Source organism: Microcaecilia unicolor, chromosome 6 (genome assembly GCF_901765095.1).
Source record: "Microcaecilia unicolor chromosome 6, aMicUni1.1, whole genome shotgun sequence".
NCBI classification, from domain to species: domain Eukaryota; kingdom Metazoa; phylum Chordata; class Amphibia; order Gymnophiona; family Siphonopidae; genus Microcaecilia; species Microcaecilia unicolor.
Genome location: NC_044036.1, coordinates 158,236,783 through 158,258,333, shown reverse-complemented (window position 1 = coordinate 158,258,333; position 21,551 = coordinate 158,236,783). Strand labels below are relative to the sequence as shown.

The following is a 21,551-nucleotide window of genomic DNA, read 5'->3' as shown; positions in this document are numbered from 1 at the left end:
GGACGATTCCTTAGGTGGTGAAGGATAGTCCAGGACCTCGAACATCTCAGCCCTGGGCTCGTCCTCAGTCACCACTGGGAAGGGAATGGCCGTAGACATTTCCCAGTCAAAGGAGGAGAAAGACAGACTCTCGGGGGGAGAAAGCTTTCTCTCAGGAGAGGGAGTGGGATCGGAAGGAAGACCATAAGACTCCTCGTCAGAGAAATACCTGGTGTCCTCCTCCGCCTCCCACGAGGCCTCACCATCGGTATCGGACACAAGTTCATGAACTTCAGTCCGAAGCCGAGCCCGTCTCAACGCCGAGGAACCCGGTCCTCTATGGCGGTGCCGAGAAGACAACTCCCGCACCGGCGGCAACGAAGCTCCCTCCAGCGACATCGGCGGGGAGTCCTCCTGGGTGGCAACAGACACCGATGCCACAAGCGGTACCGGTGTCGCAGTCCGCACCACGGGCGGAGAGCCAACTGCCACATCTCTCGACGGTACCGCCGGCGCAGGCACCGGCGGTACCGGAGCAGAAGGTCGCAGCAGCCCTTCCAGAATATCTGGAAGTATGGCTCTGAGGCGCTCGTCCAGAGTGGCTGTCGAGCAAGGCAGTGGGACCAGTACCAGCAATGAAGTCAGAACCTGCCTGGAGCAAGGAGGCAGTACCGGGCTGTCCGGAGCAGAGCGCATCGACACCTCTTGTATGGAGGGTGAGCAGGTCTCCCGGTGTCGACGCATCAGGGGTACCAAACCCTTCGGTGTCCCGGAGCTCTCGGTACCATGACGGGAAGGTGACCAATGACAGTGCTTCTTCACTTTCGCTCGAAGCACGGCATCTGTACCTCCCGGTACCGAAGAAGACGACATCGAATCCAGACGTCTCCTCGGGGCCGGGTTCGAATGTGGTCGGTGGCTCACTGCTACCAGCGTGGGACCTCTGCACAGCCAGCATCCTGCGCTCCGGACGTCGATGCTCCCTCCGAAGCCGACATCGATACCGGCAATGACCTCGGTACCGCTGGCTCCGTCGTCATCAAAAGACCGGACGAGGGTCCGAACAGAATGTTCCACTGAGCCAATCTCGCTGCCTGGGTCCTCTTCTTGAGCTGGAGGCACAAAGTACAGGCGTTAGGGCGATGACCAGCCCCGAGACACTGAAGACACGAAACGTGCCTATCAGTGAGGAAGATCATCCGATTGAACAGCGTGCACTTCTTGAAGCCGCTGGCAGGCTTCAAGGACATGGGCGGAAAAATTGCGCCAGCGAGGTCAAAAGCGATGATGCCGGAAAAAGGGAACCAAAAAAAGGGGAAAAACCTGTACGGGCGGCGAAAAAAGCTGCTAACGGAAGAAAAAAAGGAAACTTACGGGAAAAAGTTCTAAAACAAAGCGGAACTCTCTTTTTCTTTTATTGTAAACAGGAACACATGAAGATGATGCTGAAAAGGCACGAAAACCACGCGAAGAACGCGACGGGGGCCTCTCTGGGGGAGAGAACAAACAAACACGTAGTTCTGACCGCGGAAAAAGAGAGACTAGCGGGCACACTCGTGTTCGGGCGGGAAGACGGTCATGCATGCACGATGCGCACGGATCACGCGAGAGCTAGCAAACTTTTGTTGCTAGGAAGATCTTCCGATCCTGGGGGCTGTCACCCATCAGTGAGAACAAGCAGCCCGCTTGTCCTCGGAGAATATCAGATACGCAGCAGTCTTCAGCGGAGAATCCGGCAAGCTATCTTGTGGATAAGGTTGAGAAGATCAGGTCGTTCCTATTACATTTAGGGCCGAATTCTCCAGTTACCAGAACGGAAGCTGGTGAGGATCATCTTAATGATATTTTTGTAGATCGAGTGTGGTCTTCAATGTAGTTTTGGAAAGGGAGGTTCAGTTTAAATTAAAAGCATTAGCAGGTAAATTCTGCTAGTTGGATCACTTGTTAAAAAAATATACCCATGGAAGTAGTTAACTGGTTGACTGTTTTGATAAATAACTTGCTTAAAGGAGAAAATTTTCCTTCTGATTCTGAATTATTATACTGACACCAATCCCAAAAGTCAGAAGGTGCTGATCTGTTGTCTCAAATTTCCATCCAGTGGCACCTTGGTTGGTTAAACTGATGGAATCTCTAGTAGCATCATAAGTTATGTCTTTTTTGTATACATTTCAAAGTTTGATTAGCTTTCAGTGGAGGAGTAGCCTAGTGGTTAGTGCAATGGAATTTGATCCTGGGGAACTGAGTTTGATTCCCACTGCAGCTCCTTGTGACTCTGGGCAAGTCACTTAACCCACCATTGCCCCTGGTACAAAGTAAGTACCTGAATATATGTAAACCGCTTTGAATGTAGTTGCAAAAACCTCAGAAAGGCAGTATATCAAGTCCCATTTCACTTTCAATATGGTTTCAGCCCAATGCATAGCACAGAATCTTTGCTTCTAACATTAGTCTCCAAGGTAAAATTACTATTAAGCCAGAAGAGTCCATCTGTTTTTCCAGTTTGACGTGTCTGAAGCATTTGACACAGTTGACCATGTTCTGTTAAATAGGTTGAATAACCTTGAATTTTCAGGAGCGGTTCTGGAATGGTTTAAAGGATTTCTTAAGAACAGAAGTAATATTAATAAGAATGACACATTTTCTAAATGTTGGAGCCCAGATTACAGAGTCCCCCAAGGTTCATCATTATCACCAATTTTATTTAATGTTTTTTATGAGCTCCTTAGGGTTTGCTTGTTTGGTTTTTTTTAAAGAGTCTTCTCAGTACTATGTATTTTTATAGTTGACAGCAAACCCTAGTGGTTCCAACACTCAAATACTTCACCTGGTCAGAAGAGTACTGTGATCATAGAGGTCTTTCTGAAGCCCAGTCTCATATTCACTAAAGTGAGTCCTCAAGAGTATGATTCAAACGTTCTCTTTGATACAACACTTTATGACCCCTGAGGCAGGCACTTACTGCCGAAACACGGTGCCATGGCGGGCATTGCATGATCTTGCATGTATCAGCAATAAAGTGTTTTTATCATTGTTGATCATCCTGCATCCCTGCTTTTTCTCAAGCCTTCTCCAACTTCCCATTCTTGTCTGCTGACTACGTTCTACACGGGATTTCTTTCGGTTCTTCCTTTTTCCTCCATGAATTGTTGTGCTCCTTCCCTTCACCAGCCAATCATCCAGATAGGGAAAATTGTACTCTCAGTCTGCGTAGCAACACTAACAATCATGAGACACTTTGTAAATACCCTGTGAGCTGATGCGAGGCCAAAGGGCAGAATGCAATACTGGTGATGTTGCTTCCCTACTTGAAATCCAAGATACTTCCTGCGATTGGGATGTTTCAATGTGGATATACGCCTCGCCAATCACTTTCTTGAATCATGGGAACAGTGGCATAGCAAGGAGGAGCGGGTGCTCCCTGCCAGACCCCCTCCCAGATGCAGGACGATGACACCCCCCCCTCGGCGCATCAACACCCCCCCCCCCCCCCGACCAGTGCCTACCCTCCTCAGCTCCCTCCGGCTCCAACCAGCTCCCGCACCCTACCTTTAAAGAAATTTCGGAAGCCATGGAGAGGCGACGCACAGCGCCTCGCGCCTGCAAGTAAAAGTGTGGATCGTCATCGGGCCTTCCCTCACACTGTCTGTCCCGCCCTCCGCTGACGCAACTTCCTATTTCCGCAAGTGCGGGACAGACAGCGTGAGGGAAGGCCCTATGACGATCCACGCTTCTTTTACATGCAGGCACGAGGCGCTGCGCCTCGCCTCTCCACGGCTTCCGAAATTTCTTTAAAGGTAGGGTGCGGGAGCTGAGGAGGGTAGGCACTGGGTCGAGGGGGGGGGTGTTGATGTGCCGAGGGGGGTGTCATCGTGCTGCACCCGGGGGGGGGGGGGGGGGGGGGGGGGCAACAGCGAAACGCCCCGGGTGGCAGCCCTCCTTGCTACGCCACTGCATGGGAATTAAGGTGCCTAAAGAAACCATCCTGAACATTTTTGTGGCCAGATATTCTTTCAGAACCCTCGGGTCTAGGATGGGATGATGCCCTCCTGTCTTTTTGGAGACCAGGAAGTATTTAGAGTAGAATCCCTTTCCTTTTTTCCCTGGTGGAATGGGCTTGACTACTTAGACTGCAAAAGGGAAGAGAAATCCTGAAAAAGTAGCTCCCAATGCCAAGCGCTCAATTCTGCAGTTTTCAGGTAGAAATCTTGAGAAAGTGTATGTCAAAGCAGGGTCTAACCCATCCAGGCTATTTTAAGAACCCATTGGTCTGATGTTACAAATAGTTTACCTTTCCTGGAAAAAAAAAAATTTCAGCCTCTCTCATACTGGTAGGTTGTCCAGGACAATACTTTTACTGTGGCTGTGCACCGACCACTACACTACTCCAGGGACCTATATGCTACTCTGGTAGACCTGACTTTGGCATCTCGGGCTGTCATAGAGGTTGACTCCTGAGGCAGGCCTGTGGCCGAAACACAGTACTGTGTCAAGTCTATATTAAAGTTTGTTCATCATATACTACCATAGTCACAGCTTCCTGGAGTCATTGGTCCACTTCCCACTTCTTTGCTTGCGTTTTGATTGCGTGGGATTTTGTGTTCATCCACTTAGGTGGATTGCCTATCCTGTGCTCTCATGGAGCCAGTCAAAGCTTGTACCCTGCTCTGACTGGGAAGCCAACTGGGAGTTTTGAGGAGCGAGAGCTCCGAGTCAACTGGGAAGGACAAGAAGTAGGAGGGCACCTATGCCTTTGACAGGTGTAGGGTCTCCTTTGACTTCCACACAAAAACCTTCTGGAAGAGGAGGATGCATCAGGAGCACGCTGAGAGAGCAACTTGATGGTATCAGCATGTTTCTTAATGAGGTCCGCAACCTCTTCCACCTAGTCACCATAAAGGTATCCTCAATAAAGGACATCTGCCAGCTTCTGCTGACCTGTCGATTCCAGGTCATAAGCACACAGCCAAGCGAATCTGTGCACTCAGATACCCATAGCGGAGACCCTGGATGGCATGTCAAAAGCATCATAGGTTGCCCACACTGTGTGTTTACGACACTCCCATGGCTTGGCTACTAACTGGCAAGAGTTCTGCAGCCTTCCCAAATGGTAGAGTGTCTGCAAATTCCACCACTGTTCACCAAGGACTACAAGTACATGCTTATAAATAGCTGATAGGGATGTACTCAGGAGGACAGCATAGCATTTTAATAAACCTTTCTTCCCAAAGAATCCAAGGTCTGAGCATCCCTCCGAGGAGTAAGACTTGGAGCTCTCGGCTCTTGAAAGCCAATTTGATGACCATACAGTGGTGATGTAGCTGAAGCTTCTTGAATCGGAGAGTCTTTTGGACTATGTATAGAGTCAGCCTTCTTATGTATAGACCGAACAGAGGGTGATCTCCCATAGTCATCTGTACAGCTCTAAAAATACTGTGAATGGTAATGTCACAGCTTCCTTAGGAGGAGCATCAAAATCAAGGATGTTCAACACTTCTGCCTTGGGCCCATCCTTACTCTGTAACTTAAATGGGATCACCTCAGACATCTCACTGACAAAACTGGCAAATAATAGCTCCTTAGGGGAACACTTTCTCCTTTCATGAGATCAGGAGCGATCTGATGGGAGTCCCGATTCAGAGATCTAGTTCCTCCTCAGAGGCCCAAGAGCAGTCTAACCCAGACTTAGGGTAATCCTCAGTTTGAGTTCCCACTTGCCTTGAACAACCAGGACAGTGGGCAGGCTCAGGTTGAATGTGCCAAGGTCTGGTGCATGGAATGTAGGTAGTATTCTTTCCCCTATAAAGTGACAAAAAAATCCTACATGGTCTTAATAAGTGAACATCTTCCACTGCCTTCCTGCAGGAGACCCATATAGATGTGGTTGAGCATGGTAAGCTTTGTTGCTGGTGGGTTAAGGAATATCTTCATGCTCCAGCTAGTGGGAAAAAGACAGGGGTGATAAATCCTCATCAGTAAAGAGCTACATTTGGTTACTCATAACGTGATCTCAGGAAGAATTGCTATAGCATCAGTTACTTTACACCAGGTAAAGTGTGTGCTGTGCAAAGCCTATGCCCCTAACTCCAATAAGACCTTTTATAGGCCTTTGCTAAGGGCCCTTCATAGTTATGTAGACTCACAAATTATAATGGGAGAAGATTTTAATGGAGCCTCATGATCCTTGATTGGACAGATCACACTCCTCAGGGAAAGTTTTACCAAGAACTCGGGGGGAGGGGGGGGGGAATCCCTAAGATTTGTGCAGTTCTGAGCGTAGTGGACATATGGCAGATGTATGTCAAGGTCACATTCCATCATGTCTAGATTAGACTACACACTCGGGAGCTTCTTACTGAAGTGGCTTCTGTGGATATAGGTCCAATTGAGATATCAGATCACAGATTACACTTGGGTGGAGATGGCCATTTGTCTTTCTTTGTGCCCCCCCACAAGGCTGCACAATGGCAATTTTCTACTATACTATATAAAGATGGAAGGTTTCATGAGCTTTTAGCTGCTAAATGGCAAGTATCTGAGCAGTGTAATCATGATCATCAAAACAACCCTATTCTTTACTGGGAAACACCCAAGAACGTCCTCCGCAGCAAAATATTAGCATATTCTAGTTTTCAGAAAGTGGCCCAAAATCTTGAAATTTTACATCTTGAGAGATAAGTAATGCACTTAAGGCAACTTTATGGGAAACATGGAGAAATTAGATCATACCTGCTAATTTGCTTTCCTTTAGTCCCTCCGGACCAGGATTGGACTGATGGGCTGTGCACGCCTACCAGCAGGTGGAGACTGAGAAAAAACTGTGACTCTAGAGAGCCAATAAGAGCCCTGGTCATGTGACCCTAGCCTCAGTATTTGACTAACAAAGCAGGAAAGAAAGAGAGAAAGATTAGCTTCTGTGCTGTATGGAATCCTAGCAGCCACAAAGCACTCGGCAATGCCAAGTATTAGAGCTCACCAGCAACTCTCACCAGAGAAGTGGTATGGCTCACTTGTATTATAGGTCTCCGCAACTCTCACCAGAGAAGTGGTATGACCCACTTAAGGTAAAATTATGTATCATACCTGATAATTTTCTTTCCCTTAATCATAGCCGATCAATTCATAGACTGGTGGGTTGTGTCCATCTACCAGCAGGTGGAGATAGAGAGCAATCTTTTGCCTCTGTCGCGTCCCTCACCTGTGCCTCTCCGTCGGGCGTGCCGCGCTGTCAGGGTGCCGCAGGGAGTGTTGGCCAGGAGAGGCGGTCGGGCGCCAGGCCCCTGCATCGCACCGCTGGAGTCCTGTCTGTGGTCTGGGCTGCTCCGGCCCTCCGGTCCGCTTCGGTGGCGGCGGGGAGACGCCGGCCAGGTGGACAGGGCCGGCGTTCCCCGAGAAAGGGATCCCTTGCAGGCGCGGAGCCTCAGAGGAATGATGTCACTCCCCACAACGTCCGGATTGGCCGATCGCGGCTGACTCCGCCTCCTGCTTCTGGCCGGCCAATCTGAGGCTGTTGAGTCACGGTTGTGGGTAGCTCCGCCTCCTTTCAGCTGTTACCGGTCCTCCTGATGGGGAGGGCTATTTAGGAGCAGCAAGGTAGAACTCTCATTGCTTCGGCTTCTGCTTTTGTGGATTCTGTGGCGTTGTGTTTTTCTTGGACTGCTCTTGCTCTGAAACTTGCCTGGACCTGGACTCTGCTTCTGTTTGCCGCCTGCCCTGAAACTTGCCTGGACCTGGACTCTGCTTTTGTTTGCCGCCTGCCCTGAAACTTGCCTGGACCTGGACTCTGCTTTTGTTTGCCGCCTGCCCTGAAACTTGCCTGGACCTGGACTGTGCTTTTGTTTGTCACCTGCTCTGAGACTTGTTTGGTCTTGGACTTTGCTCCTGCTTTCCATCCGCCCTGGAAGTCTCACCTGTGTCTACACACCCCTGACCTCCTGAGGAGTTGCTGCTCCACTCTTCAGGTAAGATCAGGATTGTCCGGCTGCCTAACTCCGTTCGGCACAGGGGCTCACTTTCTGAGGGTTACTAGGCCCGACAGCCTCCTTATATGTGGTCATGTGCTGCCGGAAATAACCCAGTATGTCAATATCAAAGCTCCATCCGCAGGACTCAGCACTTAGAGAATTACACCCACAAAGGGACACGCTGCCCAGCTCACCACCGCCGAAGTGGGGGAGGGGAAATATTCCAGCGCACCACCGCCAGGGAGGTGGGTGGGAAACCACACCCACCGACACGGGGGGAACTGGCTTATCCTGCTACAGCAACCGCGGGAGGAGCTGGCTTACCCTAACACCGCCGAAGTGGGAGGGAGCGCCGGCATAATTTAGTTATCAATCCAGCCACCGCCGAAATGGGGGGAGAGGAAGCAGCAGCTCACTGTAACACAAAATCGTCTCAACTCGAAGAAAACTCAATTGGAAGAATTTGAACACGAAGTCCTCGTGAACAGGAACTGAAGACTGAACTTGAACCTGAAATATAACCAGAACATAAACAATACAGATATCTGGGAGGGGCTATGGATTGATCGGCTATGATTAAGGGAAAGAAAATTATCAGGTATGATACATAATTTTACCTTCCCTATCAAGCCGATCAATCCATAGACTGGTGGGATGTACCGAAGCAGTACTCACTCAGGGCAGGATATGGAAATCCCTGAACGCAACACTGAAGCCCCAAACTGGGCCTCGGCCCGAGAAGCCACATCCAAGCGGTAATGTCGTGAGAAGGTATGAGCCGACGACCAAGTAGCCGCTCTGCAAATCTCTGGACTCCGCCATCGAGGCTGCTTGTGCTCTAGTAGAGTGTGCTTTCAGCTGAATAGGCGGAATCTTCCCTGCCACCACATAAGCTGCCGCGATCGTCTCCTTGACCCAACGTGCCACCGTAGGCTTAGATGCCTGCAGACCCTTACGAGGGCCTGCGAACAGCACGAACAGGTGATCCGACTTCCGGAAATCATTGGTCACTTCCAAGTATCTGATGATGACCCGTCTAACATCCAGGTATTTGAGCGCAGGGTACTCCTCATTACGAAAGGAGGGTAGGCAAAGCTGCTGATTCAAATGGAATCGAGAAACAATCTTGGGCAGGAAGGAAGGCACTGGGCGAATCGACACTCCTGCCTCAGTGAATCGCAGGAACGGCTCTCTACATGAGAGCGCCTGGAGCTCGGAAACTCTTCTGGCTGAGGTGATAGCCGCTAGGAAGACCGCTTTCAAAGTCAGGTCCTTCAGCGATGCCCTTGGCAAGGGCTCGAAGGGCGGCTTCTGCAAGGACCGTAGCACCAGATTGAGATTCTACGTAGGCACTACCGAGTGCAGCGGAGGGCGCAGGTGATTAACTCCTTTGAGAAATCGTACCACATCTGGCTGTGAAGCCAGGGAAGCCCCCTTCAGACGACTCCTGAAGCAAGCTAGAGCTGCCACCTGGACTTTCAGCGAACTGAGCGACAGGCCTTTCTCCAGTCCCTCTTGCAGGAACGCCAACACTGAAGATATTGGAGCACTGAAGGGCGATACAGAGCCTGCCTCGCACCACGACGCAAAGGTACGCCAAACCCTGGCGTAAGTGGTAGAAGTAGAGCGCTTCCTCGCTCTCAGCATAGTGGCGATGACCTTGTCTGAGAAGCCCTTCTTCCTCAGCCACTTCCACTCAATAGCCAGGCCTTAAAACCAAAGGGGGAGGGATCCTCCATCACCACGGGACCCTGATGCAAGAGGCCCCGCTCCGCTGGCAGCCGCAGAGGACCGTCCCCCGAGAGTCTGATTAAGTCTGCATACCAGGGACGTCTGGGCCAATCCGGACCCACCAGGATCACCCGGCCCGGATGCTTTGCCACCCGGCCTAGCAACCTGCCCATCATGGGCCAGGGCAGGAACACGTAGAGAAGCTCCTGTGCCGGCCACTGCTGGAGAAGAGCATCGACTCCCAGAGATCGAGGGTCCCGTCCTCTGCTGAAAAAACGCGGCACTTGGCAATTGGCCGATGACACCATCAGATCCAGGCTCGGCCGGCCCCAGCGCTTCGTGATGTCCAAGAACACCCGAGCAGACAGTTGCCACTCTCCGGGACTGAGAAAGTCCGCCTTGACATTCATGACTCCCGCAATGTGGGCCACCGACAGCTGTTCCAGATTCGCTTCCGCCCATAGGCATAGCTTCATGGCCTCCTTGGCTAGAGGGGCGCTCCTGGTACCTCCCTGGCGATTGACATAGGCCACAGCCGTGGCATTGTCCGACAGGACCAGCACAGGCCTCAGCACCAGTACCGGGAGAAACTCTAGAAGCGCCAACCGAATGGCTCGGAGTTCCAGGAGGTTGATGGACCATTTAGTCTCTGCAGGGGACCAGAGCCCCTGCGCTGTCCGTCCCAGGCAGTGGGCTCCCCAGCCCGTCAAGCAGGCGTCCGTCGTGACAACAACCCACTCCGGGGTCGTAAGAGGCATTCCTGCGGACAGCTTGCCTGGCCTCAGCCACCAACTCAGCGCCTTTCGCACCGCTGGATCCAAAGAAAGGCATACAGCGTAATCTTCCGAGACTGGCGTCCACCGCCGCAGAAGAGAGTGCTGTAGTGGTCTCATATGAGCCCTGGCCCAGGGCACTACCTCCATCGTGGCCGTCATGGAGCCCAACAGCTGCATAGTCCCAAGCCCGAACAGTAGAGGAGGCTAGGAACTGGTCCACCTGGGTCCGAAGCTTGACGCTCCGGTTGTCCGGCAGGAACACTCTGCCCACTTGGGTGTCGAATCGAACTCTCAGATACTCCAGGGACGGAGTCGGGCAAAGCTGGCTTTTCTCCCAGTTGATGATCCATCCCAGGGAGCTCAGCAGATCAATGACCCTGTCTGTAGCTCTCCCGCACTCCACAGAGGAAGGGGCTCAGATCAGCCAGTCGTCCAGATAGGGATGGACTCGCACTCCCTCCTTGCGGAGGTAAGCCGCGATGACCACCATTACTTTGGAGAAGGTCCGCGGAGCGGCTCTGAACTGAAAGTGTCGGCCCAGTACTGCAAAGCGCAGAAGGCGCTGATGAGGCGGCCAGATGGGAATATGTAGGTAAGCTTCCTTGATGTCCAGGGATGCCAGGAATTCTCCCTTTTTCACCACAGCTATTACGGAGCGGAGAGTCTCCATCCGGAAATGCCATATCTTTAAGGCCCAATTGACTCCTTTGAGGTCGAGGATAGGCCGCACAGCACCTCCCTTCTTTGGAACCACAAAGTAAATGGAGTAACGTCCCTTGCCAAGTTGATCTACTGGCACAGGCACCACCGCGCCCAGGCGGAGCAGGTTGTCCAAAGTCTGCTGTACTGCCGCCGCTCTGACTGGAGACTTGCAGGGAGAGTTTACGAACCAGTCTATTAGGGGCCGGCAGAACTCTAGTTTGTAGCCGTCTCTGATGACTTCCAGAACCCAAGTGTCTGAAGTTACCCTGGTCCATTCGCCCAGAAACGAGGATAGCCGTCCTCCGATCTGCTCTGGGGTATGGACCAGGGCCCCGTCATTGGGTACGAGACCCTGGGGGAGGGCCGGAGGAAGAACCTCCGGGACGGCGGTCCCTGCGAAAGGAATGCTGCTTGGGGGAGAAGTTCCGCTTGAAAGAAGAGGATGAAGAGGAGGCCGACTTGCCCGGGCAATACCGATGGGCTTCCTGAAATCGGCCCTTGGAGGGACCAGGGCGAGCACTGCCGGCCCGAGTCCTGACCTCCAGCAATCTCTTGCCCTTAGATGTGCCGAGCTCGGTCACAATCTTGTCCAGCTCGTCCCCAAAGAGCAGCTTGCCTTTAAAAGGCAACTTGGCTAGGCGAGATTTTGAGGCATGGTAAGCCGACCAGTGCTTAAGCCACAGCCACCGCCGGGCAGAAACTGTCTGAGCCATACCCTTTAGCCGAGGCTCTCAAGACATCATACAGCAAGTCCGCCAAGTAGGCCAGGCCCGACTCCAGGGCCGGCCAGTCCGCCCTCAAGGAAGAATCTGAGGGGGAAGCCCGCTGCAAAATGGTCAGGCATGCCCTGGCCACATAGGAGCCGCAAACCGAGGCTTGCAAACTCAGGGCGGCCGCCTCAAAGGTCGACCGTAAGGACGCCTCCAATCTCCTGTCCTGAGCATCCTTCAGGGCACTGCCACCTTCCACCGGCAGAGCCGCCTTCTTAGTCACCGCAGTGATTAAAGAATCTACTGTAGGCCAGAGAAAGGCCTCCCGTTCACCCTCAGGCAGAGGGTACAGACGGGACATAGCTCTGGCTACCTTAAGGCTCGCTTCAGGGGCATCCCATTGAGCCAAAATTAAAGTCTGCATGGCTTCATGAACGTGGAAGGTTCTGGGCGGGCGCTTAGTTCTCAGCATAATGGCAAAGCCAGCTGAGGCTGAGAGATGGCCTTCCTCCAGAGAGGAAATTTTCAGAATGCTCATGGCCTGCACTAACAGGTTGGGCAAATCCTCTGAACGAAAAAGCCGCGCTACAGAGGGGTCATCCGCTCCGTCCGAGCGGGGATCAGTCTCCTCCACAGAATCCCCTAAGGACCTTTGGGAGAACTCAGATACGCTGCCCTCATCCACATCAGAGGAGACAGAGTCCCCTAGGGCCTGGAGATCCACCCGAGGGCGCTTGATCATGGAAGCCTCATCACCCTTATCAGACAGAGGAGCAGGGGCAGCGTTTTGCATAAGGAAAGCCTGATGCAGCAGTAAAATAAACTCAGGGGAGAAACCCCCCAGGTTGTGCACTTCTGCAGCCTGGGCATGGCCCTAGAGGCACTCTCAACCTGCGCTCCCAAGAGTGGGGGAGAGACGCGCTGCGCGTCTAAAAATGGCGTCCGCCGCGACACTCCGCAAAGGAGCTGCGCGGGATGAATGGCGCTTTATTTTTGCCGACTTTATACCATCGCCCGAGTCAAGGGCGACCATACCATTAAAGTCTCCCACCTCAAGGGCGGCCCAAGAAGGAGCCGACCGAGCAGCGTGGCCGGCCACAACCGGGAGGGCGGCCAGCGGGGAATGGGCGCCTAAGGCAGGAAAAACCGCCGCACTGGAGGAAAACCCGGGGAACTCTCCCGATTCCGAAAAGGTGCCCAAGAAAGGCGTCTCTGCCTTTGAACCCCCCGCTTCCCCGCTAGACACGCGGACGCGGTCCAGGGAGCGTCTTTTCGCGCCCTTGCCATCTGACGCCATAGCCACGTGGAGACCATTCGGGGAACCCCCTGCCCGCTAGGAAAAGGTAAAGTTACCTGCTTCTCGCTCCAAGCTGCAACGATTTGGAGTCCCAGTGAGAAGCTACAACCAAGGACGTCTTTCTCTCAAGAACGTCTATTTTTCTGTTTTTTTGTGAAAACGGAGCCAGCGGGAGGGGGGAGTAAAGGAGGGACCTGGCACCACCAGGTTTGCACTCGCTCACAAAGAGCCCTCAACCCCAGGTACTCAACAAAACCTAAACAATTAGGCTGGAGACCTAGCCAGAGCTGCTGCTGTGCGACCACACACCTGCTAGATAGAGAACATACTGGGGAATTTCCAGCAGCACATGACCACATATAGGGAGGCAAAAAGATTGCTCTCTATCTCCACCTGCTGGTAGATGGACACAACCCACCAGAGAAGTGGCATGGCCCTCTTAAAGTTGTATATATCTAGATACATATATACATACCCACATATAAAGATATAGCTATATACCAGCCACTGAGGCCACCAGCAACTCCGACCAGAGACGTGGTACGGTCCAACTAAAGTTCCATATATACTAGCAGCTTGTCTTATTCCTTTTTTTTTTTTTTTTTGTAAATATTCCATTGAAAAGATGCCGAAATATGGGAGGGGCCTGGTCCGGTCCAGAGGGACTAAAGGAAAGCAAATTAGCAGGTAAAATCTAATTTCTCCTTCCTTAGTGTCCCTCCGGACCGGACCAGGATTGGACTGATGGGACGTCCCAAAGTAGTAATCTTAACGGAGGGACCCTATCAAACCCGCTAAGAATATGCAAGTTGCATAGATCGTCTCCTGGCGACAATGAACATGTAGAGTGTATATCAATCAAAAAAGAATGAAGCTAAGCCCCAAAATGGCACCTTACAACATGTGCACCTAAGGCACCAAGAAGTAATATATGTGATAACACTCTCCGGAAACGGTCCCCCAGTGAGCGGACAAATAGAAGTTATGAATTCCATAATCTGTCGAGATATAGTGAGGCCGAAACAACGAAAACCTCACTTCAACTGACCAGAAGGACCAAAAAGAAGGACCAAATAGCTTGTAACAGCTCTCTAAATATATAAGAGCTCTTTTAATATGTAGCACATAATTTCCTGTGATCTTAAACTCCCGCAGAAGACCCCAGGAAAAGAAGAAAAAAGTGACTGGAAAAGATGAAAATGGGAAACTACGGTAGACAGAAAAGAAGTACCCAGATGCAGAAGTACTGCCTACCTAGACGTACTTGCTCCTTGGAAAAAATTCCAAAAGAAAAAAAACGGAAACCTGCATGAAAGAAACTTGCAGATCCTACCCTCCTAGCTGAAGCCAAGGCTACTGAAACCACTGTCTGAAGACAGTAAGAAACCATAAAGAAAACAAGATGATCTCGGACTATCAGGCGAAGAAGACTAACTCCCTGTCACTCCATGGTCTGAAAATGTCACTAAGGCACAGAGACTGAAATCTAAGAAGACAATACTACAACTACCAAAGACTTAGCAAGGCTGGATGCCTTTGCAGGGCTGAGAGCATGTGCTAACCTAAGAGAGAAACAAAGAGACCAGACTGGGGAAGCGAGAAATTGCAACTACAAAAGACACCGTCCTGCTTATCAAGGCTGGATGCCTGTCCCAGACAGAGCTTGCACCAGCCTGAGTACAAGAGAAACAATGAGGCCAGACTGGGGAAGAAAGAAACTCCACTAGATAAAAAAAAAAGAAAAAGGCAAAAATGACAGCCCCAAAAGGCAACCTAATATCCCGGCAAGGAAACATAAGGGTTATCCTTCTGAGATCCAAATGCCTGATCGAAATGTCGACGTTGAAGAGAAGACCACCCTGCCAGAATGAGACGGTATGCTACCGGGCTTGGCAGATGGTAAATCCATACAAATGACCCCTCTGGAATAAAACAGATAACAGCCAAGGAATAAACCAAATGTCAGCGTTGCAAAAGACCAGATGTCAACCAAAGTGGGAACCGAACCTGGGCCTTCCCGATGACATCCCACTGCACTGTTCACTAGATTACGCCTTAGTCTGTTTATAGAGAAGAGAGAAACATGGAGGAAGAACAAGACCTACATGTCAATCCTGTAAAGAGGCCACATGCAAACCCTGAAACAAAATAAAATGACCACCCTGAAAAGAGGCAACACGCCTTCCCTATAAGAGATGAGATGGCAGATCTGCCAGAGGAAAGGATGTGCCTTCTGCACATAAAATGGCCCCCGATCTACCAGGGGACCAGAGGTCTATATTGAACGCAGATAAGAAGGTCACAGACTTGCCAGGAGACCGAAGACCATTCTGCCAGAACATAAGATAGAATCAGTCCTGCCAGAGTGCAAGATTGAGTATTTTGAAATAACCTAAGATGATAACAATCCTACCAGAAGACCGGAAGAGTATTCCAGACTAACATAATATGGCAACAATGCAGACAAAAGACAGAGTGCTCAGAATAAATTGGTAGCCCCCAGGGAAATCTACTTGATCCGAGAGCGACTGACAGCCCCCTAGAGTGCCAAAATGTCACCCGGAGGAAAGGTAAATTGCAATGTAAAAAGACCAGATGCTAGCCCTGGAAGCAAATCGAATGCCAATAGCAATGGAGGAAAAGCAAGTTGCAATAAAAAGAGACCACATAGTAGTCCTGGAAACAAAAACCGAATGCCATATAAACAATACGCAAAGGTAACACTGGTAAAGAAGATTGCAAATGCTTCAGGACACTCAAAAAGAGAAAGAGCACAGGAGTGCAGGTGCAAAAGGCAATGGCCAAGGGAAAACCGTGCCACTATGTCGCAGGTAACCCCGAAATGCATCCTGAGAACAATAAAAATTGCACCTCTTGGTCTGTGGCCTGCTGACGCAATAGACAAGACGGTTCTTTTTGTTTGCTTCTTTCTTCCTCTTTTTTTTTTTTTTTTTTTTTTTTTTTTAATAGCTAGGCGTCTAGCCATGCGTGAAGAAGAACCTCCTCTTTTTCTGAGGGGTAGCATAACTATGGTGAACTTCTAGAGACTGATCCTGAGAAAAATATGCAGAACAGTTGCTGTCAGAAAAAGTGCTGCCCGAAACCCCACTATGACGAATCAAAGGTGTTTGTGATAAAGACTTGAGACCTTGAGAGCGCGCTTGACGGTATTGAAATTCCAAATAGGATGAAAGAAAATCCTTCTTAGGAACTAGAAAGTAAAAATGGCATTCTGAAGAATCGAGCGAGGAAATGGTCTAAGGACCAAGAGCCCTTGTAGGGAGTCCCCTACTTGACCTGCCTTGCCAAGAGAGCGATAGGGAAACTGGCGAAAGACATCCGAGAGAAAGTTAGCAAAGTGAAAGGCATAACCGTCTCAAAAACACCACAAGAACCCCTGGACAGAGGAGATAAGAAGATGACTGGCCTGTAAGAGTAGGGCCATGGACCAGTGCCCAAATACAAGCAGAAAAGAATGATTTCCTGACATAAACCGGTGAAAGTGGCATGTAACTATGATTACATGACAGAAAGGTAAACAAGTAAGAACAACAGTAGAGATAAATATGCACACATAGAGCATATGCCATACCAGAGAGAAAAAAAGGTAAAGCATTTGCTGAAACAGAGTTAGCTATAGTCCCATATGCACAAACTATCCTTCAGGCACGTATGAAATCTGAAGAAATAATGTGTAAACGTGTAATACATAACAGACAGAAAGCACCTGAAGATGTAGCACCTGCAACCAGATCACCAGAGGCTCTGTAACAGAAAAAAACTTAAGACTGCTAGAAAGGAAGTTACCTGGGCATAAGCTTTATTTAGTTAGTTAGTTATTTATTCATTCATACAATTATATAGATTTCACTGTCAAAGTTGCAGTGAATGTAAACATGCCATGGAAAAGAAACTCTGGCATACATAAAATGAAATCATTCAGTATCTGCATACCCTCAAGGAAAAATATAAATTAGAAACAGTACAGCCACAACACTGGGCGCCAGTAAGTAAACATTGCATGTAAACTACATATGAAAGGCAAACACCTTAGAGAAGTGCAATATCCTAGTGGTGTGATACTGGGCAACAAAGAAAACCTCTTATGGATCTCAACCAGTAGGTCTCATGAAGGGGAAAAGAGACCTGGATGACTCCTCTGGTATTTAAGTCCCAGTACGAGATTTAAAAGAGTGACATTGAGGTACAAACTGAAAAGGAAAAAAACCCTCTCCTAGGGTCCCCCAGACTGCACCATACACACTAATACCGATTCCTTCTGCTCTTTAGCAAACTGAGAAACAAAGAAAAAACTCCAGTGTTAAAAAAGAAACTGGAGCTGCAGGGAAAATGACAGCTTTCCGCCTGAATCAAGTTCTCCTAGATATAGATTAGTGTCTACAGCAGAAAGATCACCCGACTGAGAAGACAGAGAGTGATTCAAAATGGCCACCATTCGCGCCACTTTCGCTGTGGCGGTCCCCAAAAGCACGCCTGACACCTCCGCAACAAGCGGAGTAGAGCAAGACGGCGAAGAAATAACAGCCGGCGAAATAGACCCCGAAACCGGAGAAGGTACAGGCCCTGAAACAACATCCAAAACAGAGCAAAATGTACATGTGCCGGCTGCAATAATTCCGCAACGCTGACAGAAAGCAGAGCTCGAGCTTTCCAGCCGTATCGGCAAAACGCGTGCACGCGCTTCCGCGGTTCACGCCTTTTTTTTTTTTTTTTTTTTTAACTATAGCCCCGCTCGCATGACTACCAGTAACAAAACGAAGAAAAATATCCCAGATTCTGAAAGAAATGAGAGGCTTAAGTATCTAATTCGACGATCGAATTAACAGCTAATCAGCTACAAGAAAGCACTCACAGAGAACTAAACAAAGCTGTTTGCTCGTGAGGACACTGGAGAAAGTACTGCTCCTCATTTCTCTGTTTGTATTTATTTATTTAATACTGGCTGCCTCTCCCAAAGGGAATACCCCCTTCTAGCAACAAGGGAAGCCCTTCCCTTTCTCTTTTTTTTTAAACAGCTGCACTTGCTCATTAAAAACCTGGGAAGAGAAAAAAATCTATGTTGCTGTAACCTCCTAACGTGGCTGCCTCTCCCAAAGGCATTACACCTTTCTAACCAAAGGGTAGCCCTTCACAGCTAAGTATGGGAGATGGGGAGGAAAGGGGGAGGGACTCCAGGACACCCGAGTTTGACACCCCAGAGGCTGTAAAAGAAAGAAAAAGAAAGGAAACCCTGTCCAGCGTCTAGTTGAGATTCCAGGCACAGAAGAAATATTCTGAATATCTCTAATATCTTAAAGAGAAAAAAAGGAAAGAGAGAGACTAATGGGCTCACTTCCTACCTGCTGGGAGACTGAGAAAATACTGAGGCTAGGGTCACATGACCAGGGCTCTTATTGGCTCTCTAGAGTCACAGTTTTTTTCTCAGTCTCCACCTGCTGGTAGGCGTGCACAACCCATCAGTCTAATCCTGGTCCGGTCCGGAGGGACGCTAAGGAATCCCTACATTATAAAACCCTACTGCTCTAGTCTCAAGAGGCCTGAAATGAAATTCACCACAATACATAAAAATCATTTGCTTAATAAAAATATCTGTATAAGTGTACTAACAAAAGTAGTAGCTTACTGGCTAAGCTGGTCAAACATGCTAGAGGCCCTGCTAAGATAGCCACAATGAAAAATGATCAAGGGGTGTCGACACATACAGACACTGAAATCTTGAAACTTTTTTTTGCTTCTTTTTATTCCAAACCAGACATGTCCTATGGACAGCAGCATATTTGTCCAGCCTAGATAGTCCTACGATATCAGATACTGACTTAACTGAGCTCAGTGCTATGATCCAAACAGAGGAAGTGGAGTGGCAATCCAGCAGAGTTCATTGCACAAAGTTCTTGGCCCTGATGGGTTCAGGAGCAGATTTTTAAAAATCGCTTGACATAAGTACAGAGGCTTTTAAGTAAGTTTTGCTGGAGAGGGAAGAAACCTAAAATGAGATGGAATTATATGAAGGGTAATTGAGGGCAGGATGGATTAGGTGTACTAGATTCAAAACTTTTATCAAGCTTGCTTATTCCACCATCTCAGAGATTTGATGTTGGAATCTACTCTTTATACTGATCTCTCCTTTGACTAATATTAAAAGTTGGCATCTTCTTTATTTACCATATGCTCAACTTCCTCAGATATCCCAAAAATGTAAGCACAGTTTATTGTTGTGACCCTTATGGTATTTATGGAGAGAATTACTTAGTTGTAAAAGAAAGAAAAGAAATCCCTATCTGCCAAGCCTCAAACAGAGATTTCCTAGGCACAGAATAAAAAGTAGCATTATTGTTCTTATTATTAACCTCTAAAAGAGAAAGAGAGAGAGAGAGAGACTAATGGGCTCACCTCCTGCCTGCTGGAGACTGAGAAAATGCTGAGGCTATGGTCACATGACCAGGGCTCTTATTGGCTCTCTAGAGTCACAGGTTTTTTTCTCTCAGTCTCCACCTGCTGGAAGGTGAGCACAACCCATCAGTCCAATCCTGGTCCGGTCCAGAGGGACCCTAAGGAAGCACAGTTTATTGTTGTGACCCTTATGGTATTTATGGAGAGAATTACTTAGTTTTTAGACTCAAGACCCAAACAGTATACTATTGCCTCTAGTTAAAGCATACATTGTGGACAAGAAATGTATTCTCAATTATTGGATGAAGGATCAGCCTCCAACCTTTTGGTACTAGAGAAACAAAATTGCATTCCCTGATATTGTGGGAATCCTATGGGGCCAATAGTCATCCAATGAGAAAATATTTTTCCTGATTTGGGAGCCCATACCTGCAATCAATCTCTCCACAAGAACATAATCGTGTTTTGAATACATTTTGGAGTACTTCTGGAGTATCTCTTTAGTCCTTCTAGGTGGCAAGGGGATAGGAGGGCTGCGACGGGGTGTTAAGAGTTGGCTGATGTTGTATTGATGGTCGGGGGTCATAAGAATCAAGACCTGTGAGGGGTAACTTGGTATAGGTGTGGATTGTTAGTTGTTTATATTTATTGTACTGGTACTGTAAAAAAAAAAAATCTTTTAATTAAAAAAAAACAACAATTTCTTTAATTTAAAATCTTTTTTTTTTTTTTTTTTTTTGCATTGAAAAAACTCCCTGAAAAATAAAAGAGTAAATTTACCAGCCAGCTATCACTTCAGTCTATAATTGAGCTGATTTCAGTAAAACAGGAAGCTTTGGTGCAAATGACTAGAACTATGACATATGTCTTTCAGCAGCTTTACAGCAATCACTTACCTGAGTAAGTTCATATGCTCTGTAAGCCAACAAAGAAGTAACTCTATTGGCATTCTTGGAGATATGACATTCATGTTTCGGTGTTGGATCTAATGCACTTTTGTTCACTGCCGACTCCAAAGCATTTTTTCCCATATGATCATAAATGCTTTTCATTTTACCCTAAAAAATGTTTGACAAAAATAAGAACAATTATGAGTTTGTATGGCGTTGATAAACAATGAACTTAAACCTACCCCAAGTCATATTACAGTGCATTCCACTTATGCACACGTTGGATAAGCACTACAGAGAACTGTCAAGTCACTCTTGAGACTAATCCTGGCTGAAAGAATAGATGTTTACGATGACATGGCCATTTTCACTGTCTATTACAAGCTAGAAGGGGGTCACATCTGTTATGTGCAAGTTGAACTTCAATCCTGAAATTGTGCACTTAACCAAAGTGCACTGGATGCACATGGTTTCTTCAGTACAAACTAAGGGCCTCTTATCAAGCCGCACTAGCAGTTTCCACACGGCAGTGCCGATGGAGCTCATTTAAAGTGAATAGGCTTTGTCGGCATTACCTAACCGGGAGCCGCTAGTGCGACTTGATAAAAGAGGCCCTAATTTTGATGTAACCATTACCTTAATTATTTTAAATATTAACACATCACCAGTCGCGCCTGCCTCCAATGGATTAGCCTGCAATAAATCTGCATACCTGGAAAGATAAATACCTAGGGGGAGAAACAAGAAGAAATTAGAAACTGAATGGTAAAATAGCGAACACTTTTCATGCGTACAGCTAGAGAGATCACCATCTCTCTGTTACTATAAGTATGTCAAAGTCTTTGCAAATTTCAGCCTGCCTTATAGGGGCAAGGGTATATTTAGGTTTCTTTTTTTTCCCAATTTGCCTTACATTTTAATATAGGTAACCACTTAACCTTAACACTAATAGCAGTATTATTCATAGGGCTTTTCAACCTTATGAAGGAAATATGCTTCAGTAAATTAGTACAGAGCACCTGAAACTAGTTTTGTATAAAATAAAAATGTAAACTGAAATTTAGTTGCCCAATAAGTTTTTAAGCAGCAGT

General features: G+C 48.3%; 1 protein-coding gene across 1 annotated transcript in view; it reads right to left on the bottom strand.

Annotated features, from left to right (window-relative positions):
• Positions 1-21,551, bottom strand: part of TASOR (transcription activation suppressor) — a gene marked incomplete in the record, with an annotated part of 313,792 nt that overhangs the window by 229,998 nt on the left and 62,243 nt on the right. Inside the window, 2 exon segments of the mRNA XM_030205431.1 lie at positions 20,467-20,628; positions 21,097-21,188. Coding sequence (XP_030061291.1) covers positions 20,467-20,628; positions 21,097-21,188 — 254 coding nt within the window.